General features: G+C 44.2%; 1 protein-coding gene across 1 annotated transcript; it reads left to right on the top strand.

Moving 5' to 3' along the window:
* The first annotated feature begins 68 nt into the window (after positions 1-68).
* On the top strand, positions 69-19124 carry prune1.L (prune exopolyphosphatase 1 L homeolog). The gene is made up of 8 exons (XM_041573664.1): positions 69-227; positions 9858-9959; positions 10235-10440; positions 11643-11827; positions 11954-12112; positions 12255-12349; positions 13672-13830; positions 16825-19124. Exons 1-8 carry the CDS (start codon positions 189-191, stop codon positions 17359-17361), a joined length of 1482 nt encoding a protein of 493 aa, XP_041429598.1. The 5' UTR covers positions 69-188; the 3' UTR covers positions 17362-19124.
* The last annotated feature ends 911 nt before the right edge of the window (positions 19125-20035 follow it).

The raw sequence follows: 20035 nt of genomic DNA, 5'->3' as shown, positions 1-20035 counted from the left end.
AACCTGCTTTTATTTATACAGCGGCCCCAGCTGGTGGGAGGTAGCATTGCGCCGAGACGAGTAAAACTACAATTCCCAGCATGGCCCGGGGCGCGCTGCGTGTATCAGAGCCGGAGTTGTGTGGCTGATCCTCACTTGCAGCGTCTCAGTGCGAGTGATTGGTCAGCGCTGCGGGAGAAGTCGGAGGAATGGAGCACTTTCTGCAGGGCTGTCAGGCGGCTGTACAGGTGAGGGACGCGCTAACTACACTAACTGGGGGAGGGGATTCTCACACTCACCTGCAATTTGTCCCCCTGGGGGAATCCGCCGACTAACTGTCCTGCTTGTAGTGAGACTGATCAGCTCCAGACTCTTATGTGTCAGATCCCTGCCCCGCCACATGTTCCACTCTCTCTGCAACAGCCTCGTCCTCCTGAACTTTAGCCTGACTTGTATCAATGTATGGAGCAAACTAAGCCTCCTGAGTATGGGGGGTCTCAGTATTAGGGGCACATACTCCTGCAGGTTGGGGGGTGACAGGTCTCAGTATTAGGGGCAGATACTCCTGCAGGTTGGGGGGTGACAGGTCTCAGTATAAGGGGCAGATACTCCTGCAGGTTGGGGGGTGACAGGTCTCAGTATAAGGGGCAGATACTCCTGCAGGTTGGGGGTGACAAGTCTCAGTATAAGGGGCAAATACTCCTACAGGTTGGGGGGTGACAGGTCTCAGTATAAGGGACAGATCCTCCTGCAGGTTGGGGGGTGACAGGTCTAAGTATAAGGGGCAAATACTCCTGCAGGTTGGGGGGTGACAGGTCTCAGTATTAGGGGCAGATCCTCCTGCATGTTGGGGGTGACAGGTCTCAGTATAAGGGGCGAATACTCCTGCAGGTTGGGGATGACAGGTCTCAGTATAAGGGGCAAATACTCGTGCAGGTTGGGGGTGACAGGTCTCAGTATAAGGGGCAGATACTCCTGCAGGTTGGGGATGACAGGTCTCAGTATTAGGGGCAAATACTCCTGCAGGTTAGGGGGTGACAGGTCTCAGTATAAGGGGCAGATACTCCTGCAGGTTGGGGATGACAGGTCTCAGTATTGGGGGCAAATACTCCTGCAGGTTAGGGGGTGACAGGTCTCCGTATTAGGGGTAGATGCTCCTGCAGGTTGGGGGTGACAGGTCTCAGTATAAGGGGCAAATACTCGTGCAGGTTGGGGGTGACAGGTCTCAGTATAAGGGGCAAATAGTCCTGCAGGTTGGGGGGTGACAGGTCTTTGGGTCTCCTTTCTTACAAATGGATGAATGTGGCTTTGCTAAACCCCGTAGCCCTCTGATTATAACACTATTATTGTCCCTAAGAGCTAGCAATCTAATTTACATACAGCTGAAATCCTTCTCATTACCCTGCACTACTCTGGATATTACCATTATTATTTACATTGACTTATAAAGTGGCTTCATATTCTGCAGCATCATCTTTGCCCCCAGCTCGTGGGGTCGGTGTATTGGGTGAATGGAGCAGTGAAGTTTGGGGGGGGGGGTCAGTGGAATTATCATTATTGCCCTAAATACATGATAGTGACTTTGTCTGTAAATAAACAGCAAGTACATAAATGAAGGGCAGTAATAATAATAATAATAATAATATTGCTAATAATACATAGTGACTCATGATCACACTCGTGTGTGCGCGTTTGAGAATCACATGACCAGTGCCTGGGGACTCCCCTGTTAGTTTTTTGTGGTAAAGCCTATGATGGCTGAACTATTTTTAAAACCCTTATGGGGGGGAGGCAGTATAAATGTAATTCCTGATTGGATACCGAGAGTCTCGTGTCATTGCTTGTAGACTACGGGGCAACGGGGGTGTCACTGGTACTTCCTAGTATTTTGTATTTAGGAATTTCCCTAGTAACGGTCGTTTGGAAACATGGCAAAGTGGGTTTTGGTTCAGCCCGTCTGGGTTATTCCAACACTTCCAGGAGGGAGAGGGATTTCTTGTGCCACGCGTCTCACTTTCCCGTCTGGGAGCTCAGGGTTAAACTGTGCTGCAACTCTTTATCTATAGCATTCCATTACTGGCCCTCCAGCCTGGGGCCCCTGTCATCCACACTCCCTTCCTCCACACGGCTCTCAACAAAGCTCTGTTTATTCTGCTGCTGAGCAATATGTCTATATATCTGCCCTCTGACTTATACAGGGAACTCTGAGTATCACTCATGTATTATAAGGGATAATGTACCCCCTACTGTAAATGATAAGGATATTAGAAGTCACTGAGGGGTTGTTCTGTGACCATATAAAGACACAAGGCTGCAGGCTGAGTTATACAGGGAACTCTGAGTATCACTCATGTATTATAAGGGATAATGTACACCCTACTGTAAATGATAAGGATATTAGAAGTCACTGAGGGGTTGTTCTGTGACCATATAAAGGCACAAGGCTGCAGGCTGAGTTATACAGGGAACTCTGAGTATCACTCATGTATTATAAGGGATAATGTACCCCCTCCTGTAAATGATAAGGATATTAGAAGTCACTGAGGGGTTGTTCTGTGACCATATAAAGACACAAGGCTGCAGGCTGAGTTATACAGGGAACTCTGAGTATCACTCATGTATTATAAGGGATAATGTACCCCCTACTGTAAATGATAAGGATATTAGAAGTCACTGAGGGGTTGTTCTGTGACCATATAAAGGCACAAGGCTGCAGGCTGAGTTATACAGGGAACTCTGAGTATCACTCATGTATTATAAGGATAATGTACCCCCTACTGTAAATGATAAGGATATTAGAAGTCACTGAGGGGTTGTTCTGTGACCATATAAAGGCACAAGGCTGCAGGCTGAGTTATACAGGGAACTCTGAGTATCACTCATGTATTATAAGGGATAATGTACCCCCTACTGTAAATGATAAGGATATTAGAAGTCACTGAGGGGTTGTTCTGTGACCATATAAAGGCACAAGGCTGCAGGCTGAGTTATACAGGGAACTCTGAGTATCACTCATGTATTATAAGGGATAATGTACCCCCTACTGTAAATGATAAGGATATTAGAATTCACCAAGGTGTTCTGTGAGCACCTTAAGAGTCAAGGTCCCTTTGTTAGTGGTGTCTCAGGTGGGTGAGGCTTGGGTGCTGGCTGTTGAGAGTTGGGGGATTGGGACAGTACAGCTAATAATGGAGAGAGAGTATAAGCATCAGGGTATGTGACAGTTTAGGAATAAGACACACAGGGGTGGGTACAGTACACAATACAGTAAATATACACCGTTGTGCCCAGTGCAAGTTCAGGTTCAGACCCAAGCCCAGTGTTTAGGAGACATCACACCATAAAGCCCTTTCTATTTCTAGCTTCCGCTGTCACAGTGGTAGTGGTGTCTGGTTTCTGGGGTCGCTGACCCTGCAAATGTTTTGGAATGCACGCCGGTGACAGTTGGCAAGTGACATACAGGGAGCCAAAGAGATCACCTATTAAACTCTATGAGAGTATGGAGCCTGCCCATGGCATTAGGGGAGGATGAGCCAGATATTAGTGGCAGTTTTGTGCCGCATTTATGTGTCGCTGGGCAGGTGTCATACAGACCCCCATCCTGAGCTTTATCCTGCACAGAATGCGGATATATATCTATACATACAGTATAATGTGCATGTGAGAAGTAGGTCACACAACTGTATCTGGAGGCACCTGGGGCTCCCCGAGTTCTGCAGAACCGCCCGTTCATAAATCACATCTGCCGGCTGCAGTCTTGTTACTGCCAATCAGATTTCATGCTGAGAAATAGATTCCCATAGCTTGGGGGGGGGACTCCTCGCTCCTAGACCTTTGCTTGGAGTGAATGCAGGTAAACATGATTAGTATCCGTGTTTATTCCATGTACATGGCTTCCGTGATACGCGGGCAGTTAAAGCTGTAATCTCCTTACTGATCTCTGTTGCAGGATTAATGTACTTACTGGGTCTGCAAAAGGCAAACACCCTGAGCACCCAATAGGCACCCTAATATTTCTGGTGTGACCAACTATCACCAGGTATAGGTGCAATCGGAAACCATGGGGCCCCATATTAGTAAGTAGGGCCCCACCACCACAAGACCTGGTTGGGGACCATCAAGGCCTCATGGGGATTGGGCCCCACTGCTTATTCTATCAGACAAACCCACAATCTCTGCTCTTTTTGTGGTCCATGAATTGCGTACCTCCCAATATTTTGGAAATAAAAAGAGAGCCAAAGAAGTTGGCATGCGTAGCGCTGCAAATTTTTGTGACCACTCCCTACACCCCCTAATTACCATGTTCATTTTATAAAATTTGGCAGGTTATGAACCTATTTCTGTGGGGGTTTTTTTCCCAGTTATTACAGTTTTGCTAATGAAGGTGAATTGCCCTTTAAGCTGTGAGTCTAACTTTTTCCAAGGGACCTGTTGTCTTATATTGTTACAATTACTTATTTGCTTATCTAGAAATTATTAAAAGTATTTTATCTGCTGTTCTGGGCTCTCTGCCAAAAGCCAATTAAGTTAAAAACTTTGTTTCTTTTTCTGGCTGTTCAATGCAGAAAAAAAGGGGACTTTCCAGTACAAACTAGGGACTGCGGGTTGAGCTGTCAAAAGAGGGACTGTCCCTCTAAAAACGGAACAGTTGGGAGGTATGAATTGGATCAAGCTTGTCACGTTGGGCACCCTATATCCAGAACCCAAGCTAAGCTCCCTGGTCTCGGCTCTCACTTCTGCCTCTAACCGGCACCTTTCACCTCGGGATGCCGCCAGGTCTTATTTGAGGGAGGAGCAAAGGTAACGGTTCTGGACGAGCAAATGGGCACGATTGTCTCACCAGGATACTGGAAGGAAGAAAACCAGGAACAGGCAGGCCGGGCTAGAGTCCTGCAGCGGGTCGGTACCCGTGGGTACCCGCAGGTTACCCGCAAAAACCTGCGGGTTGTGTTTAGAGATTCCAGGTGCGGGTATACCTGCGGGTCGGCAGTTCTGCGGGTTGCGGGTCGGGCCGCGGGTCTTCTCAATATCGATATTCACTCCTTTCTTCTGGTCACGTCTACTTCCGATGACGTCACTTCCGGTTTACAATGACAGCACTTCCTGATTCTTGATGGTCAGCGGGTCCGGGTTGCGGATAAGGTACTTGCGGGTAGGGTCGGGTAGCGGATCCAAGTGGGTAAGAATGTGGGTTGCGGGTCCGAGTTGCGGATTGCAGGTTGCGGGTATGGGTCGGGTTTGGGTCCCAAAAAATGGACCCGCGCAGGACTCTAGGCTGGGCCAGCACAAGCAGAGAATCGTCGGACAGGCCGGAATTAGGATTGGAGAGTATAGAATAGTCAGTGCACAGGCAAAGGTCAGATTGGAGAGGTCGGAGTAGTCACAGACTGGCAGGACCAGGATTGGAGAGGTCGGAGTCATCAGGCAGGCAAAGGTCAGGATTGGAGAGATCAGAATAGTGGAGTAGGCAAGCAAGGGTCAATACACTGAAAAACAAATAGAATTCACAAAGAATATAAACCCAGGAACTTAACTAATAGAACCTAGCAATGGGCAGTGCTTTGAAAACTGAATTCCCCTTTTAAACTTTTGAATTCCGTGCCAATGACGTAATCACGCCGGCGCATATATTCCCGGAAGGGAGCCGGCACCAGAAGGGACAGGAGGCACCAGGGTAAGTTATTACAAAGCTCCAATGATTTGCACCCTTGTCCTGTATAGAGACCCCAGTAGGTGGAACATGAAATGACGGGGCCCAATGCCGTAAGCTTTACCCCCCAGTGACAGCGTTGGACTTTGGATCCATTAACAGCTTTCAAGATAAATGAGACTGCCATTTAGCCGAAAAGAAAGCAATTGTGCAGAAAATCCGAATAAAAATTAAATTGTGTGCACAAGTAATAGCCCGGAGAGACGTAATTGGCTGTGAGTGCCGCGTCTGCTGTTACCCGGCAAATGGAGCGTCGTCTTGCACCAAACATTTCACTGTTGATCTTGTAAATGACATATACAAATATCCCTCTCACTGATGCTTTTATCTGCTCAGCAGCACTACTTCTACTGTAGTGTTCTGTTCCACAGAGCAAATGTCACTGTCCTAGGCTGCTCACAGAACCCCTCTAATATCCTTATCATTTACAGTAGGGGTACATTATCCCTTATAATACATGAGTGATACTCAGAGTTCCCTGTATAACTCAGCCTGCAGCCTTGTGCCTTTATATGGTCACAGAACAACCCCTCAGTGACTTCTAATATCCTTATCATTTACAGTAGGGGGTACATTATCCCTTATAATACATGAGTGATACTCAGAGTTCCCTGTATAACTCAGCCTGCAGCCTTGTGCCTTTATATGGTCTCAGAACAACCCCTCAGTGACTTCTAATATCCTTATCATTTACAGTAGGGGGTACATTATCCCTTATAATACATGAGTGATACTCAGAGTTCCCTGTATAACTCAGCCTGCAGCCTTGTGTCTTTATATGGTCTCAGAACAACCCCTCAGTGACTTCTAATATCCTTATCATTTACAGTAGGGGGTACATTATCCCTTATAATACATGAGTGATACTCAGAGTTCCCTGTATAACTCAGCCTGCAGCCTTGTGCCTTTATATGGTCACAGAACAACCCCTCAGTGACTTCTAATATCCTTATCATTTGCAGTAGGGGGTACATTATCCCTTATAATACATGGCTATGAAGCCATAGCCATAATACTGGGAGTTGATACAGTGAGTGCTGCTGCACATTGCTGTGTGTATCTCGCTGCTATTTTAGTAGTGACTATAATGGGAATAAGTGATCCCTGATCATATTTCAGTTTCCTTCCCCCCTCGATGATCTAGTAGTTTGGACATTGAATAATAATGGCAGTGGCAGATCGAGTAGTAGAAGGGGCACCTCTTCCCGAAACTGCGGCCTTGGTTGGCAAATGCCACTGGAGCCTATATAGAGAATAAGTCCCTCCTGGGTATATGAATTAGGCTTTTGAGCGCATAAATGACATCAGGCTAATTAACTTTCCCTCTAACGACCTCAGGCTACTTAACTCCGCCCCCATTATTAGACAAGCAGGGTATTATTTTCATTCTCGTGCACGAGGCACCCAGTGGAAAATAGATTTTACTTGTGCAAACACAGGGCAGGGTCCAGCTCTGTTATTTATATCCATTAATGCAGCTACTCGGGGGCACAGGACTAATGGCTGTGCAGTTTATCAGCCATATGGTGTTTTTCCTTCTTCTCCTCCATTCCCTTTCTAAACATGGTGTCCAAGTGTCGGTTCCAGGCCGTTGTGCAGGCAGAGGCAGCTGTGCCGTATCTTGGCAACAGAAAGGCCCATATTAAAAGTAATAATTAAATGGGCAGCTCTCCTTGGGTAATCCGGCCCAACTGGATCTCAGGGTCACCATCTTTATGTTTTTATGATGCTTTTCACTCATAAACAGAGGATGGTGACCTACTGGAGGAGGCTACTTACCAAATGCTTTCTACTGGAGAATATAATGCTCTATAGACCGTAGGGTTCTTCTTGGTGAGGCTAAGCCCCCTAAATCTTCATTATTGTCCATCAATGACTTTAAATTCCTGATAAAATTCGCCGGCAAAGGAGACATCATATTTAATAAGCCATAGGCCATCTGACCACATGGGTCAAGAATGAGAGAGGAGCCAAGTCCATCCTTTTTGTATTTGTATGGAATCCACCTAGTAGAGGAGATCATGTTGGCATAATGCTGGGCCTGTGATTCATAAAAGCTCACTAGTAGATTGAGACTCAGGACCCGTGACCATACCCAAAGTGGACCCTCTCCTGACCTGCAGACCCACAACTTGGGCCGTTAAAATTTTGTCCCAATACATGTCTATCCGCTGCAATAAAACTGGAAATTAAAATTCTGCTTGAATCTGGTCAACTAACTGACTCATAACTCAACCTGGACCTGCCTACCTGCTTCTCCCAAAGTCCAGACAAATGGAGCACACTGTAGAACTGGATCATTATTGTTTCAGAGTGACTTTATTGGCTCGAACACAAAGACTCCAGGAACGCAACATCTCGGCCTTCACAGGCCCCTTATCAAGACTGTTTGCCCCAGACTCACTACCCAACCTTACTCACAGAAGGATAAATTTAATCTAGAGCCGAAATCACATTCCCCAAACGTGAGCTCACTGTGGGCCAGAAGAGGTGTCCGAAAACAAAGATCTACTTCTTCAGGAGGTGGTAGAGATTTGGCCAGATTAGAGCCCGCACCCAGACTTGATGCATGTGGATCACTGGTATGGTCATGGAATCAGGGATTTTTTCACCTTGAAGCCAACCTGATGCAGGTATCTACCAGAAGCCACATCATTATCGACCATAATTGACCTCAAGTGAGGGGGGTGGAGGGTGGCAGTGGAAGCAGAAGAAGGTACCTTGAGACCCATCAACTTACACCCACCTGCATGTGCAAGTTATGCCTTCAAAATAGCCTCATCTTTAAGGGTAACCCATGTGAAGAAACTGCAGATCCACATCAATATTGACCTACAGTTGGGTTCATCTGCTTGTTAGTCTTCTCCTTATCTCCTTACTTTATGGGTTGGGGCCTGAGCTGGAGACTGGTGGGGGGTGGCTAATACCAGGGAGTGCATGTAAGTGCTATTATTCAGTGTCTTTATTACAGGGTAGATATGGGGGGTGGGGTGGCTGAGATCCATGTGTTTAGTTAATGGGGCCCAAAGTATGGCTGTTAGACATTAGATTGTGTTGACTTAATGCACTTTATTGCTCCCTTTGCCTCATTGCCTTCATATAGACTGTGTGTGGGCAGCTGATAATGGGCATCAAACACGGGAGTGGGATGGGAGGGTGTGGTTGATAAGGACTTTTCCAAGGCCGATTGCAGAGGGTTCTGTTTCAGTAGTCCAAATTCACAGCTTGGGTGAAGTTCCCCTTTAGTTGTCACAGAACACGACAGGCTAGTTAGAACCAGGAGCTGCAGAATATTTCTTGTCTACACGTTTCCCTGTCCTGTTTTGTCACGCAGATTGTGAGAAGGGCGGCATTCCATTGGGGGAAAGGTAGATATTTAGCCAGAGCCCAGACTTCCATAGTAAGTATTGTATCATGTGACTGAAATGTGCCGTATGCACCTCCCAGTGCAGCACCATTGACCCGGGGAAACTTGTTTTATATTGCGGGAAACAACTGCCAACTGCTCTGAGACTGTATCAACCCCTCTCTCATTTGTTCTAAATAACCATTTCTCCATATAGACACAGAGCTAAATGTATCAACTACTAGATATTATCTCGTATCTTCTTGCTCCCTTTACGTCTTATTTTCATTGTAAGCAGCAGTCCTGCCCTGCTTTATGGCAGCTGAGATTCTAGCTATCTGTATAACAGAACATTCTGTCCCAGTGGCTGCACAGATCCTATCTGATCCCTATTGTAAGCAGCAGTCCAGCCCTGCTTTATGGCAGCTGAGATTCTAGCTATCTGTATAACAGAACATTCTGTCCCAGTGGCTGCACAGATCCTATCTGATCCCCATTGTAAGCAACAGTCCTGTCCTGCTTTATGGCAGCTGAGATTCTAGCTATCTGTATAACAGAACATTCTGTCCCAGTGGCTGCACAGATCCTATCTGATCCCCATTGTAAGCAACAGTCCAGTCCTGCTTTATGGCAGCTGAGATTCTAGCTATCTGTATAACAGAACATTCTGTCCCAGTGGCTGCACAGATCTTATCTGATCCCCATTGTAAGCAGCAGTCCTGTCCTGCTTTATGGCAGCTGAGATTCTAGCTATCTGTATAACAGAACATTCTGCACAGATCCCATCTGATTTAAAGTCATTTCTTGTACTCTTCCTTACAGAATAAACCTGAAGCTCTGGACTTCCATGTGGTTCTTGGAAATGAAGCCTGTGATCTGGATTCTATGGTCTCTGCTATGGCTTTAGCCTACTACCTGACAAAGGTAACTATTTATATATGGATTTGTCCCTTTAATGTATAAATTGTAATGTCCATGTTCCTGCAAGCATTTCAGGCTTTCTTTTCACTACCTGACATCTCCAGGCTACTGTATCTGCAGACATTCTAGGTGCAGTAGTCATATCCAGCCCAGTCTGAACTGCAGCCTTCCCTTAGTCCACAGAGAGAGCCTTCTCAGTGCAATGTCCAGAGCTGTAAATACTATTTATTCTGGAGAATGTCGGTCACCTGCTGGTATACTTCTTGTTATTGTTCCAGACCTCTTCTAGCAAGAACCTAGTGTATATCCCTGTACTGAACATCCAACGGGAAGATTTTCCATTGCGCACGGAAAGCACATACTTCCTGAAGCAGAATGGGATCCCCAAGGAGCACCTCACCTTCAGAGATGAAATTGATCTACAGACTCTGTATGAATCTGGGCATCTGGTGCTCACACTGGTGGATCACAATGTGTTACCCAGGCAAGTCGCTCTTTTGTACTCACATCTAATATCCTTGTCATTTATAGCTCAGGATGCTTTTCTAAGCACTTTTGCAATGTACATGAATATTTGTTTTCTGTTTCAGAGCTATTTACATTTTTATCAACTGCCAATATAACAATGTAACAACAGTCACCTCCTGGTCAGTTCCTGTAACTGTACCATCAGAGAGAGATACCAGAGAAGTGTTCTGATGTTGCTCTGCTCAGGGAAGAGATTGTTAGAGAGAGATCCTTTCAGAAGGGAAACAGAGAAGTGTTCTTATGTTGCTCTGCTCAGGGAAGAGATGGGAAACGGAATATGAGGCTTTTTATTCCTTCACTGAGCAGAGCAACATTAGAACACTTCTGTTTTCCTTCTGAAAGGATCTCTCTCCAACAATCTCTTCCCTGAGCAGAGCAACATCAGCCACTTCTCTGTTTTCCTTCTGAAAGGACCTTTCTGTCCTGAGAAGAGCAACATCAAAACACCTCTGTTTTCCTTCTGAAATGATCTCTCTCTAACAATCTCTTCCCCGAGCAGAGCAACATCAAAACACTTCTCTGTTTTCCTTCTGAAAGTGTATCGCTCTAACAATCTCTTCCCCAAGCAGAGCAACATCAGAGCATGTCTCTGTTTTCCTTCTGAAAGTATATCTCTCCAACAATCTCTTCCCTGAGCAGAGCAACATCAGCCACTTCTCTGTTTTCCTTCTGAAAGGACCTTTCTGTCCTGAGAAGAGCAACATCAAAACACTTCTCTGTTTTCCTTCTGAAATGATCTCTCTCTAACAATCTCTTCCCCGAGCAAAGCAACATCAAAACACTTCTCTGTTTTCCTTCTGAAAGGATCTCTCTCTAACAATCTCTTCCCCGAGCTGAGCAACATCAAAACACTTCTCTGTTTTCCTTCTGAAAGGATCTCTCTCTAACAATCTCTTCCCCGAGCTGAGCAACATCAAAACACTTCTCTGTTTTCCTTCTGAAAGGATCTCTCTCTCTAACAGTATAATTAAATGAACTGACCAGCAGATGGCATTGTTACAAAATTCATTATATGGCAGTTAATAAAATCTTATCATTAAACTTGTAAGTTAGAAAAGCCCCCTGAGCAATTTTACATTACATTATTTTAAGGTTTACTTATCCTTTAGTGATTCTCAGAGTTTCCTGACCATAGAGTTCTGGTTTTATTTCTGATAGAGGAGACTCGTATCTGGAAGACGTTGTGGCCGAGGTCATAGATCACCGTCACCTCGAGAGAACGCCCTCCCTCAACTGCAAAGTCACCTCCGAGCTGGTGGGCTCCTGCACTACGTTAGTGGCTGAAAAGATTATTCGTGGGGCCCCAGAAATCTTAGACCTTCGGCTGGCCTCTTTGTTACGAGGTAAGGGAATGATCTGGGCTAGAAACAGAAGCGCTGAACTAGATTTAGGGTATTTGGATGGGCAAGGACCCAGTAAGGGGGTATTTAGGGTTGTGGAATCTCATGCCTGATTGATCTCTTCCTTAGATACCATTGTTCTTGATTGTATCAATATGGCGCCTGCAGCTGGCAAAGTGACTCCCAAAGATACAGAGTATGTCACATCGCTGGAGTCCATGTTCCCCAGTCTTCCTCCAAGGGGCGCTGTGTTTGATTCACTGCAGAAAGCCAAATTTGATGTATCAGGTATGTTGCATTCCTACAAATCTAGTATCTACTGGTTGCTCTAATGAGGCACAATATGGCTGCAGACATAAAGATGATATGTACTGTAGATGGTGCTCTATGCAGTCCAGTTTCTCAGTGTCCTGCTGTTTGTCTTGCCCAGGTCTCACAATAGATCAGATGCTCAGGAAGGACCTGAAGGTGCTGATCAGTCGGGATATTAATCTCGCCATCAGTGCTCTGTATATGACGTTGGAGGTAAGTCTCCCTCATGCCATTCATGTCATCTGACCATTAAAGGCCAAAGAACAATTGGTAAAGAATTGGTAATGATAAGCAGCTTTCATGTAGCAGCCAAGTAAATTCCCCCCACTGTCTCCAGCCACTCCTAGGGGTCTGTTGCTTATCGAGATTTAAAGGGGTGGTTTACATTGAATTAACTGTTAGTACGATGTAGAGAGTGATATTCTGAGACAATTTGCAATTGGTTTTTATTTTTTTATGACTTGCGGTGTGTTTGAGTTATTTAGCTTTTTATTCAGCAGCTCTCCAGTTTGCAATTTCCGCCATCTGGTTGCTGGGTGTCCAAATTCCCATAGCAACCATGCATTGGTTTGAATGCAAGACTGGAATATGAATAGGAGAGGCCTGAATCGAAAGAAGAGCAATAAAACGTAGCAATAACAATACATTTGTAACTTTAGATGGGGTCATTGACCCCCATTTGAAAGCTGGAAAGAGAAGAAAAAGGCAGATAATTAAATATATATATATATAAATAAAAAACTAACTGAAAAAACTAACTGAAAAGTTGCTTAGAATTGATACATACTAAACATTAACTTAAAGGGATTCTGTCATGATTTTTATGATGTAGTTTTTATTTCTAAATTACACTGCAAATAATTCAGTCTACAATATAAAATTTCATTCCTGAACCAGCAAGTGTATTTAGTTGTAATATTGGTGTGTAGGTGCATCTCAGGTCATTTTGCCTGGTCATGTGCTTTCAGAAAGAGCCAGCACTTTAGGATGGGACTGCTTTCTGGCAGGCTGTTGTTTCTCCTACTCAATGTAACTGAATGTGTCTCAGTGGGACCTGGATTTTACTATTGAGTGCTGTTCTTAGATCTACCAGGCAGCTGTTATCTTGTGTTAGGGAGCTGTTATCTGTTTACCTTCCCATTGTTCTTTTGTTTGGCTGCTGGAGGGAAAAGGAGGGGGGTGATATCACTCCAACTTGCATTACAGCAGTAAAGAGTGACTGAAGTTTATCAGAGCACAAGTCACATGACTGGGGCAGCTGGGAAACTGACAATATGTCTAGCCCCATGTCAGATTTCAAAATTAAATATAAACAAATCTGTTTGCTCTTTTGAGAAATGGATTTCAGTGCAGAATTCAGCTGGAGCAGCACTATTAACTGATGTATTTTGAAAACAAAATTCTTTCCCTTTAAAAGGTGAATGTCCCCTTTAATGATTTCCATATATGTTTGCCTTTATACATTCGTGGGGGGAGCTGCCACACACAATACAAGGGCATTGCTCGGACAAAGTAACGTCTGTTTCCCTTTGCAGGACTTCATGGAGATGGAGAATCTAGAATCTGACCTGCGTTTATTCTGCCAGAGGAATCGCTACAATGTTCTGGTCTCCATGGCCATTACCTTTACTAGCGACAATGAACCCGTCAGGCAGATTGCGGTGTACAGTCAGAGGGAGGAGCTTAGACGAGTGGTGAGTATGAGCTGACATTCATGTGCATGTGTGCAGGGTGCAGTTTCATCAAAAGGGAAATTAAAAACTTATTGTACCCTGTTTGATTCAGTGGAGGGCAGTGCCCCCTAGTGTAGAACTGCAGGAGATACATCTTCAGATCAGAAACATGGGCACCTATTATGTGCATTGATCACGCTCCCCCTTCTTTAAAGGGCAACTATAGTCCTATAATTATCTTTGCTTCGTGCTTCTGATTTAATCGGCTCTAATCTTTTGTTTTCTTACACATATCCCACCAGTATTAAAGGGGAACTATAGCAAAAATTATTTAATATAAACCAGCTTACTGAAATAAGACGTTTACTAAATACAATCAATTAAATATTCTGCATTGTTTCTGAAATAATCAAGTTTATCTTCACTATTCCTCTCTCAGCATCTGTTTCTCTTCATTCTGTCTTCATGCAGCAGTTGGGTGTCAGATATTCACTGACAGTTAGATCCAATATATCTTATAGGGGAGCTCCTTTTGCCTAGAAGATGTATTAAAGCTCACTCTATTAAACTCACCAGACATCATGTCTCTCTACATGCAGAATTTGTGCAAAAGGCAGTTGTTTTGTTACATTTTGTGTGTACTGGAATCAGTTATTTGAGTGAGCTCTAATACATCTGCTAGGAAAGGAGCCCCCCTATAAGATATATTGGATGTAACTGTCAGTGAATATCTGACACCCAACTGCTGCATGAAGACAGAATGAAGAGAAACAGATGCTGAGAGAGGAATAGTGAATATAAACTTGAAACAATGCAGAATATTTAATTGATTATATTTACAAAGTTTCTTATTTCAGTGTGCTGAAGCTTATATTAAATTTTCATTTTTGGGATAGTTCCCCTTTAAGCACAGAGACTAGTGGTGTTTACAGTATTTTATGCAGGAACAGTCGCGGCACTAGGGGGCACTCTATGAATACTGTTTCTAGGGAAAGCCTTGCAGTGAACCTGAGGTTGAATGCACTTGTACTTGAATGTACCTTTCTGCACCCTGCTGTGTTTAGTGAGCACCCATGCTAACTTCAAGTGCACCAACTGCAAGACTGGCAGGCCCCTGTGTGCTAAAAAGTGACCGCTTCCTGCAGAGCACCTGCCCCATTTGAAGTGGTGGAGAAACTGTAAGTGAGTAGAGGTTGTAGTTGAACAACATCGGGAGATTGGGAGCTGTTTGCACCAGAGGAAAGTGCTGGTGGAAATGTTCCTTTCTGTGCCTTCGGGGCAGGAATGTATTGGTCGTATCTCCTTTAAAGTCCCTCTGATCCTGTCACTGATTAACTCGCCAGTGGTTTAAAGTCTAGCGCCTGTGAAACGTGATCTCTCCCCCTGGGCAGAACCCAGTAATTAAGAAGCAATCGGGTCGGGCAGTTCATACGGGTAAGAACATCTAATCGGCCATTAGTGGCCCGAATCTCTCAGGTGTTATCAGGGAACGTTTCTGACACCGGCACATTTACTGGCAGATTGCACTGTTCAGAACTGGTTACACTATATAGGGGATTTACCCCAAACGGGAATATTTATTTATGATCTCTATCTCTCCTACAGTTAACCCCTTCACTGCCAGGCAAGCTGGTTATATGTTCCTGAATACCGAGAGCTGGGTGCGTCACGAGTCATTGGTTTTCCAAAATGTTTTTCTTATATTTGTCACCTGACTATAATAATGGGGCTGCCCCTATGGCTACATAGCAGTATGACAATCTCGTGGCACTGTATTTATCCTGCCGTGTGTTCTGGGTATTATACATGGAATTGGCACTGTATTTATCTGCTGTGTGTTCTGGGGTATTATACATGGAATTGGCACTGTATTTATCCTGCCGTGTGTTCTGGGTATTATACATGGAATTGGCACTGTATTTATCTGCTGTGTGTTCTGGGGTATTATACATGGAATTGGCACTGTATTTATCCTGCTGTGTGTTCTGGGGTATTATACATGGAATTGGCCCTGTATTTATCCTGCCGTGTGTTCTGGGTATTATACATGGAATTGGCACTGTATTTATCCTGCCGTGTGTTCTGGGGTATTATACATGGAATTGACACTGTATTTATCCTGCTGTGTGTTCTGGGGTATTATACATGGAATTGGCACTGTATTTATCCCTCTGTGTGTTCTGGGTATTATACATGGAATTGGCCCTGTATTTATTCTGCGTGTGTTCTGGGTTATTATACATGGAATTGGCACTGTATTTATCCTGCCGTGTGTTCTGGGTATTATACATGGAATTGGCACTGTATTTATCCTGCTGTGTGTTCTGGGGTATTATACATGGAATTGGCACTGTATTTATCCTGCTGTGTGTTCTGGGGTATTATACATGGAATTGGCACTGTATTTATCCTGCTGTGTGTTCTGGGGTATTATACATGGAATTGACACTGTATTTATCCTGCTGTGTGTTCTGGGGTATTATACATGGAATTGGCACTGTATTTATCCCTCTGTGTGTTCTGGGTATTATACATGGAATTGGCCCTGTATTTATCCTGCGTGTGTTCTGGGTTATTATACATGGAATTGGCCCTGTATTTATCTGCTGTGTGTTCTGGGGTATTATACATGGAATTGGCACTGTATTTATTCTGCTGTGTGTTCTGGGGTATTATACATGGAATTGGCATTGTATTTATCTGCTGTGTGTTCTGGGGTATTATACATGGAATTGGCACTGTATTTATTCTGCTGTGTGTTCTGGGGTATTATACATGGAATTGGCATTGTATTTATCTGCTGTGTGTTCTGGGGTATTATATATGAAATTTGTACTGTATTTATCCTGCCCTGTGTTATGGGTATTATACATGAAATTGGCACTGTATTTATGCTACAGCAAATTGGAAATCACTTTGCCCCAGCTACTAAAATCGTGGATGGCAAAGTACCCAATACCTACTCATTGTGCCACATATTAATGTGTCATTGAAACACTCTTGTGCTTCTCGCAGGTGTGCAAAGCGTTGGAGCAAGCTACCAGCCCACCTCTCGACCTGTCCTCCATATCCTGCTCTCCGTGCCACAATACCACCACTTATCGACAAGGCAATACTGCCGCATCCCGCAAAAAGGTCCTTCCGATCCTAAAAGATTTCCTGAGGAAGAGAGACCTGGAGGCACCGCTATCCATGCAGTCCTTGGAGAACCCTGAGAAATCCAATGACCACTCTGGATTCAGGGAACGGACCACCGATGAAAACTTGGACGGCGGGGAGTTGTTTGGAGATTGTGGGGAACAGCCGGAAGGCCAAGATGGCTGCGCTGGAGATGATGTGAGGAGCAAACGATTTATTGGATCTTACAGGACACAATTGGACGACGGCTTAGAGGATGAGCGATCCTTTCCCCCAACTCCTATGAACAGTCTGGTGGAAGGCTGCCCCCTTGATAGGGGCCTCCCCAAATTCACGGCGGAAGCTATTCTAGAAAGGTTCAGCCACATAACTGGTGTAGATGCCGAGAGCCAATCAGGCAACGAAAAGAAATGACCAGATAAGCATTTTTATTCCATTGCATTAATAATGATAATAACAATGATAATGATTTCTTAAGTTTGCCATTAAATGAAGAGCAATAAAATTGTGTTGTATACAGAAAATCTAATAATAGGTAGGAAATGCCAAATTCTCCGTTGATAAGGGACACCGTGATTCTTGCTAATGCATTAGGTGTACAGTTTATATGTAAATTCTTCTCGACTACAACTCCCAGCATGCCCTGATCTCCGTTGGAGCCGCTGGAAGGATTGAAAGCAACGGTCCGCTTGTGCATATTCCAAGCACGGAATGTTATTAACCTTTCTTACACGTACTGTTTTGCCAATTGTATGACCTACCTCATGTCTGTCTGTGGTCTCGACAAGCTCCGCCCACTTACCCCACCCCTTTAATGTATTACACGGTACCAGATACAAGGGTACAAGGTAAGGCATGCCTACATATAGATGGAAATGCTAAGGGGTTACGGACAGTGCTTGCAGATTCTTCCTTGCCTTAACTCTCCATTGTTATTCTATTTCCACAATCCCTTCATTAGTTATTCTGCAGTGACTCTTATGGCCAGCAGGTGGCAGTCAACACACAAGCAGAAAAAGTGTCAGCGAGTCCAGAAGAGGGTGGCAAAGAGTCCTGTAACTGGGCAGAGCCAATATAAATCAGTTGTGTCACAGTATTACTTAATTAAGGGTGCGCCTGAAAACCAGCAGTGATACCCAATATTCCTCCTCTATATTCCACACAAGAGGGATTGCTTTAATAAACAGGACAAATACAACTTATCATCTAGTTTCCCTTTATTCTACAGTGAGCAGTACTGGGGCCCCCTCAGAAAAATCTATTTATGATGTTATTATGGTGCAGAAATGGTTAATAGCCAGTGGGAGCTGATTGTAACAATGGCAGGAAAGAGGGTTTGGGATCTGCGAGCCTTTCCTATGGCATTGTGTGTATGTTGTGCCCCCGGTACCAGTAACACAGCTCTGGCCCCATGTATTGTAAAGGAAAAACACATTTTCACAGTATTTTACTTGCAGGGTCTATATATAGTCGCACTGTAGTCTAAACAGACAGTTCAGTATATGGTAAAGGCACAATAACACTTCCCCTTTGTGTTTGTCTAATGATATTCCTGTTGCAGAGCTTTCCTATCAGTTCAAAAGGCATATGGTGTTTAGATTCTGCCTGCCTGTACTAAGCACAATTCAGCAGGAACAGTCCCCTAAGTTTGCTCATAGTCTGTAAAGGGAGATCCCATAAAACCATGGCAGTATAGGTATTATTCCCCTGTACTAAGCACAATTCAGCAGGAACAGTCCCCTAAGTTTGCTCATAGTCTATACAGAGAGATCCCATAAAACCATGGCAGTATAGGTATTCCCCTGTACTAAGCACAATTCAGCAGGAACGCCCCCCTAAGTTTGCGCACACATTTTAAGGGCAGTGTTGTGAATTTTGTGCATGTTTATACCAACAACAGGCCTGTATATGCTACCTTGTAATTGGTTGCTATGGGATACTGGACCTGGAGTACTTTTTGCATGCTTTACATTACTTCTTGCAGTATGCCGCATTATTATGCAATGGGGAGGGGCACCTCTGTGTTCTGATGTGGGAACTATTTAACACCGCGAGTGCCGGGTAACATGGGCAACGTCGCGCCTTGATTTTCTACAGTTCTTTAATGAAATTTCGATTCAACTTTTTTTTGTAACTCAATCAGTTGATGTTTAATTAAACATGGCTCCGCATTGTTATTGGCTGGCGTCTTTTCTTCTGTCGGGTGCCATGGTCTCCAGTTGCAGGGTCATATAAATGCATTACCAGGTATTGTATAACTAGCGTTATATGCTATAAGGGGCACTATTCTGTTAAGGGCAGAGTATAACATGCAAAAACATGGTTGATTGCACTCATTCTTTGCACTTTGCACCCTGCCTTGCACATAGTAAATGACCCCTATAGTGTCCTACAGGACATACTCTGCTTATTTCAGTATAACTGAGTGGGAGCTGCCATTCACCTCTGCTAAGGCATTCTTCAAGGGCAGAACCAACAGTGTTAATAAATACAAGTGCTGTTTTGTTCTGGGGTTGTGCAAGAGCAATTGCCACTGCTGCATTATGCAGAGACCGATATTCAGAGACAATTTGCAGTTGGTCTTCATTTTTTATCATTTGTGGTCTTTAATTAATTTTGCTTTTTGTGCAGTAGGTCTCCATTTTGGATTTTCAGCAGCTATCCGGTTGCTATGGTACAGTTTAACCTAGCAACCAAGCAGCGGTTTGAAGGAGAGAAAAAAATATGAAGCGAGGAAGGCCTAAAAATAAAATGAGGTAATAAAAAGTAGCAAAAGCAATAAAATTGTTTCCGCACAGAGGCTGCTCGGGTCAGTGACCCCCATTTTAAAGAGCAAGGCAAATCATTCAGAAACGATAAAAAATGAGACCAACTGTAGGCTGTTCTATAACATAATTAAAGGGGTTGTTCACCTTTAAATTAGTATGATGTAGAGAGAGAGTGATATTCTGAGACAATTTGCAATTGGTTTTCATTTTTTATTATTTGTGTTTTATTTAGCTTTTTATTCAGCAGCTCTCCAGTTTGCAACTTCAGCAGTCTGGTTGCTAGGGTCCAAATTCCCCTAGCAATCGTGCATTTAATTGAA

This window comes from Xenopus laevis, chromosome 8L (assembly GCF_017654675.1).
Source record: "Xenopus laevis strain J_2021 chromosome 8L, Xenopus_laevis_v10.1, whole genome shotgun sequence".
Lineage (NCBI taxonomy): Eukaryota > Metazoa > Chordata > Amphibia > Anura > Pipidae > Xenopus > Xenopus laevis.
The sequence above is the reverse complement of the archived record's forward strand: the minus strand, read 5'-3'. Positions and strand labels throughout refer to the sequence as shown.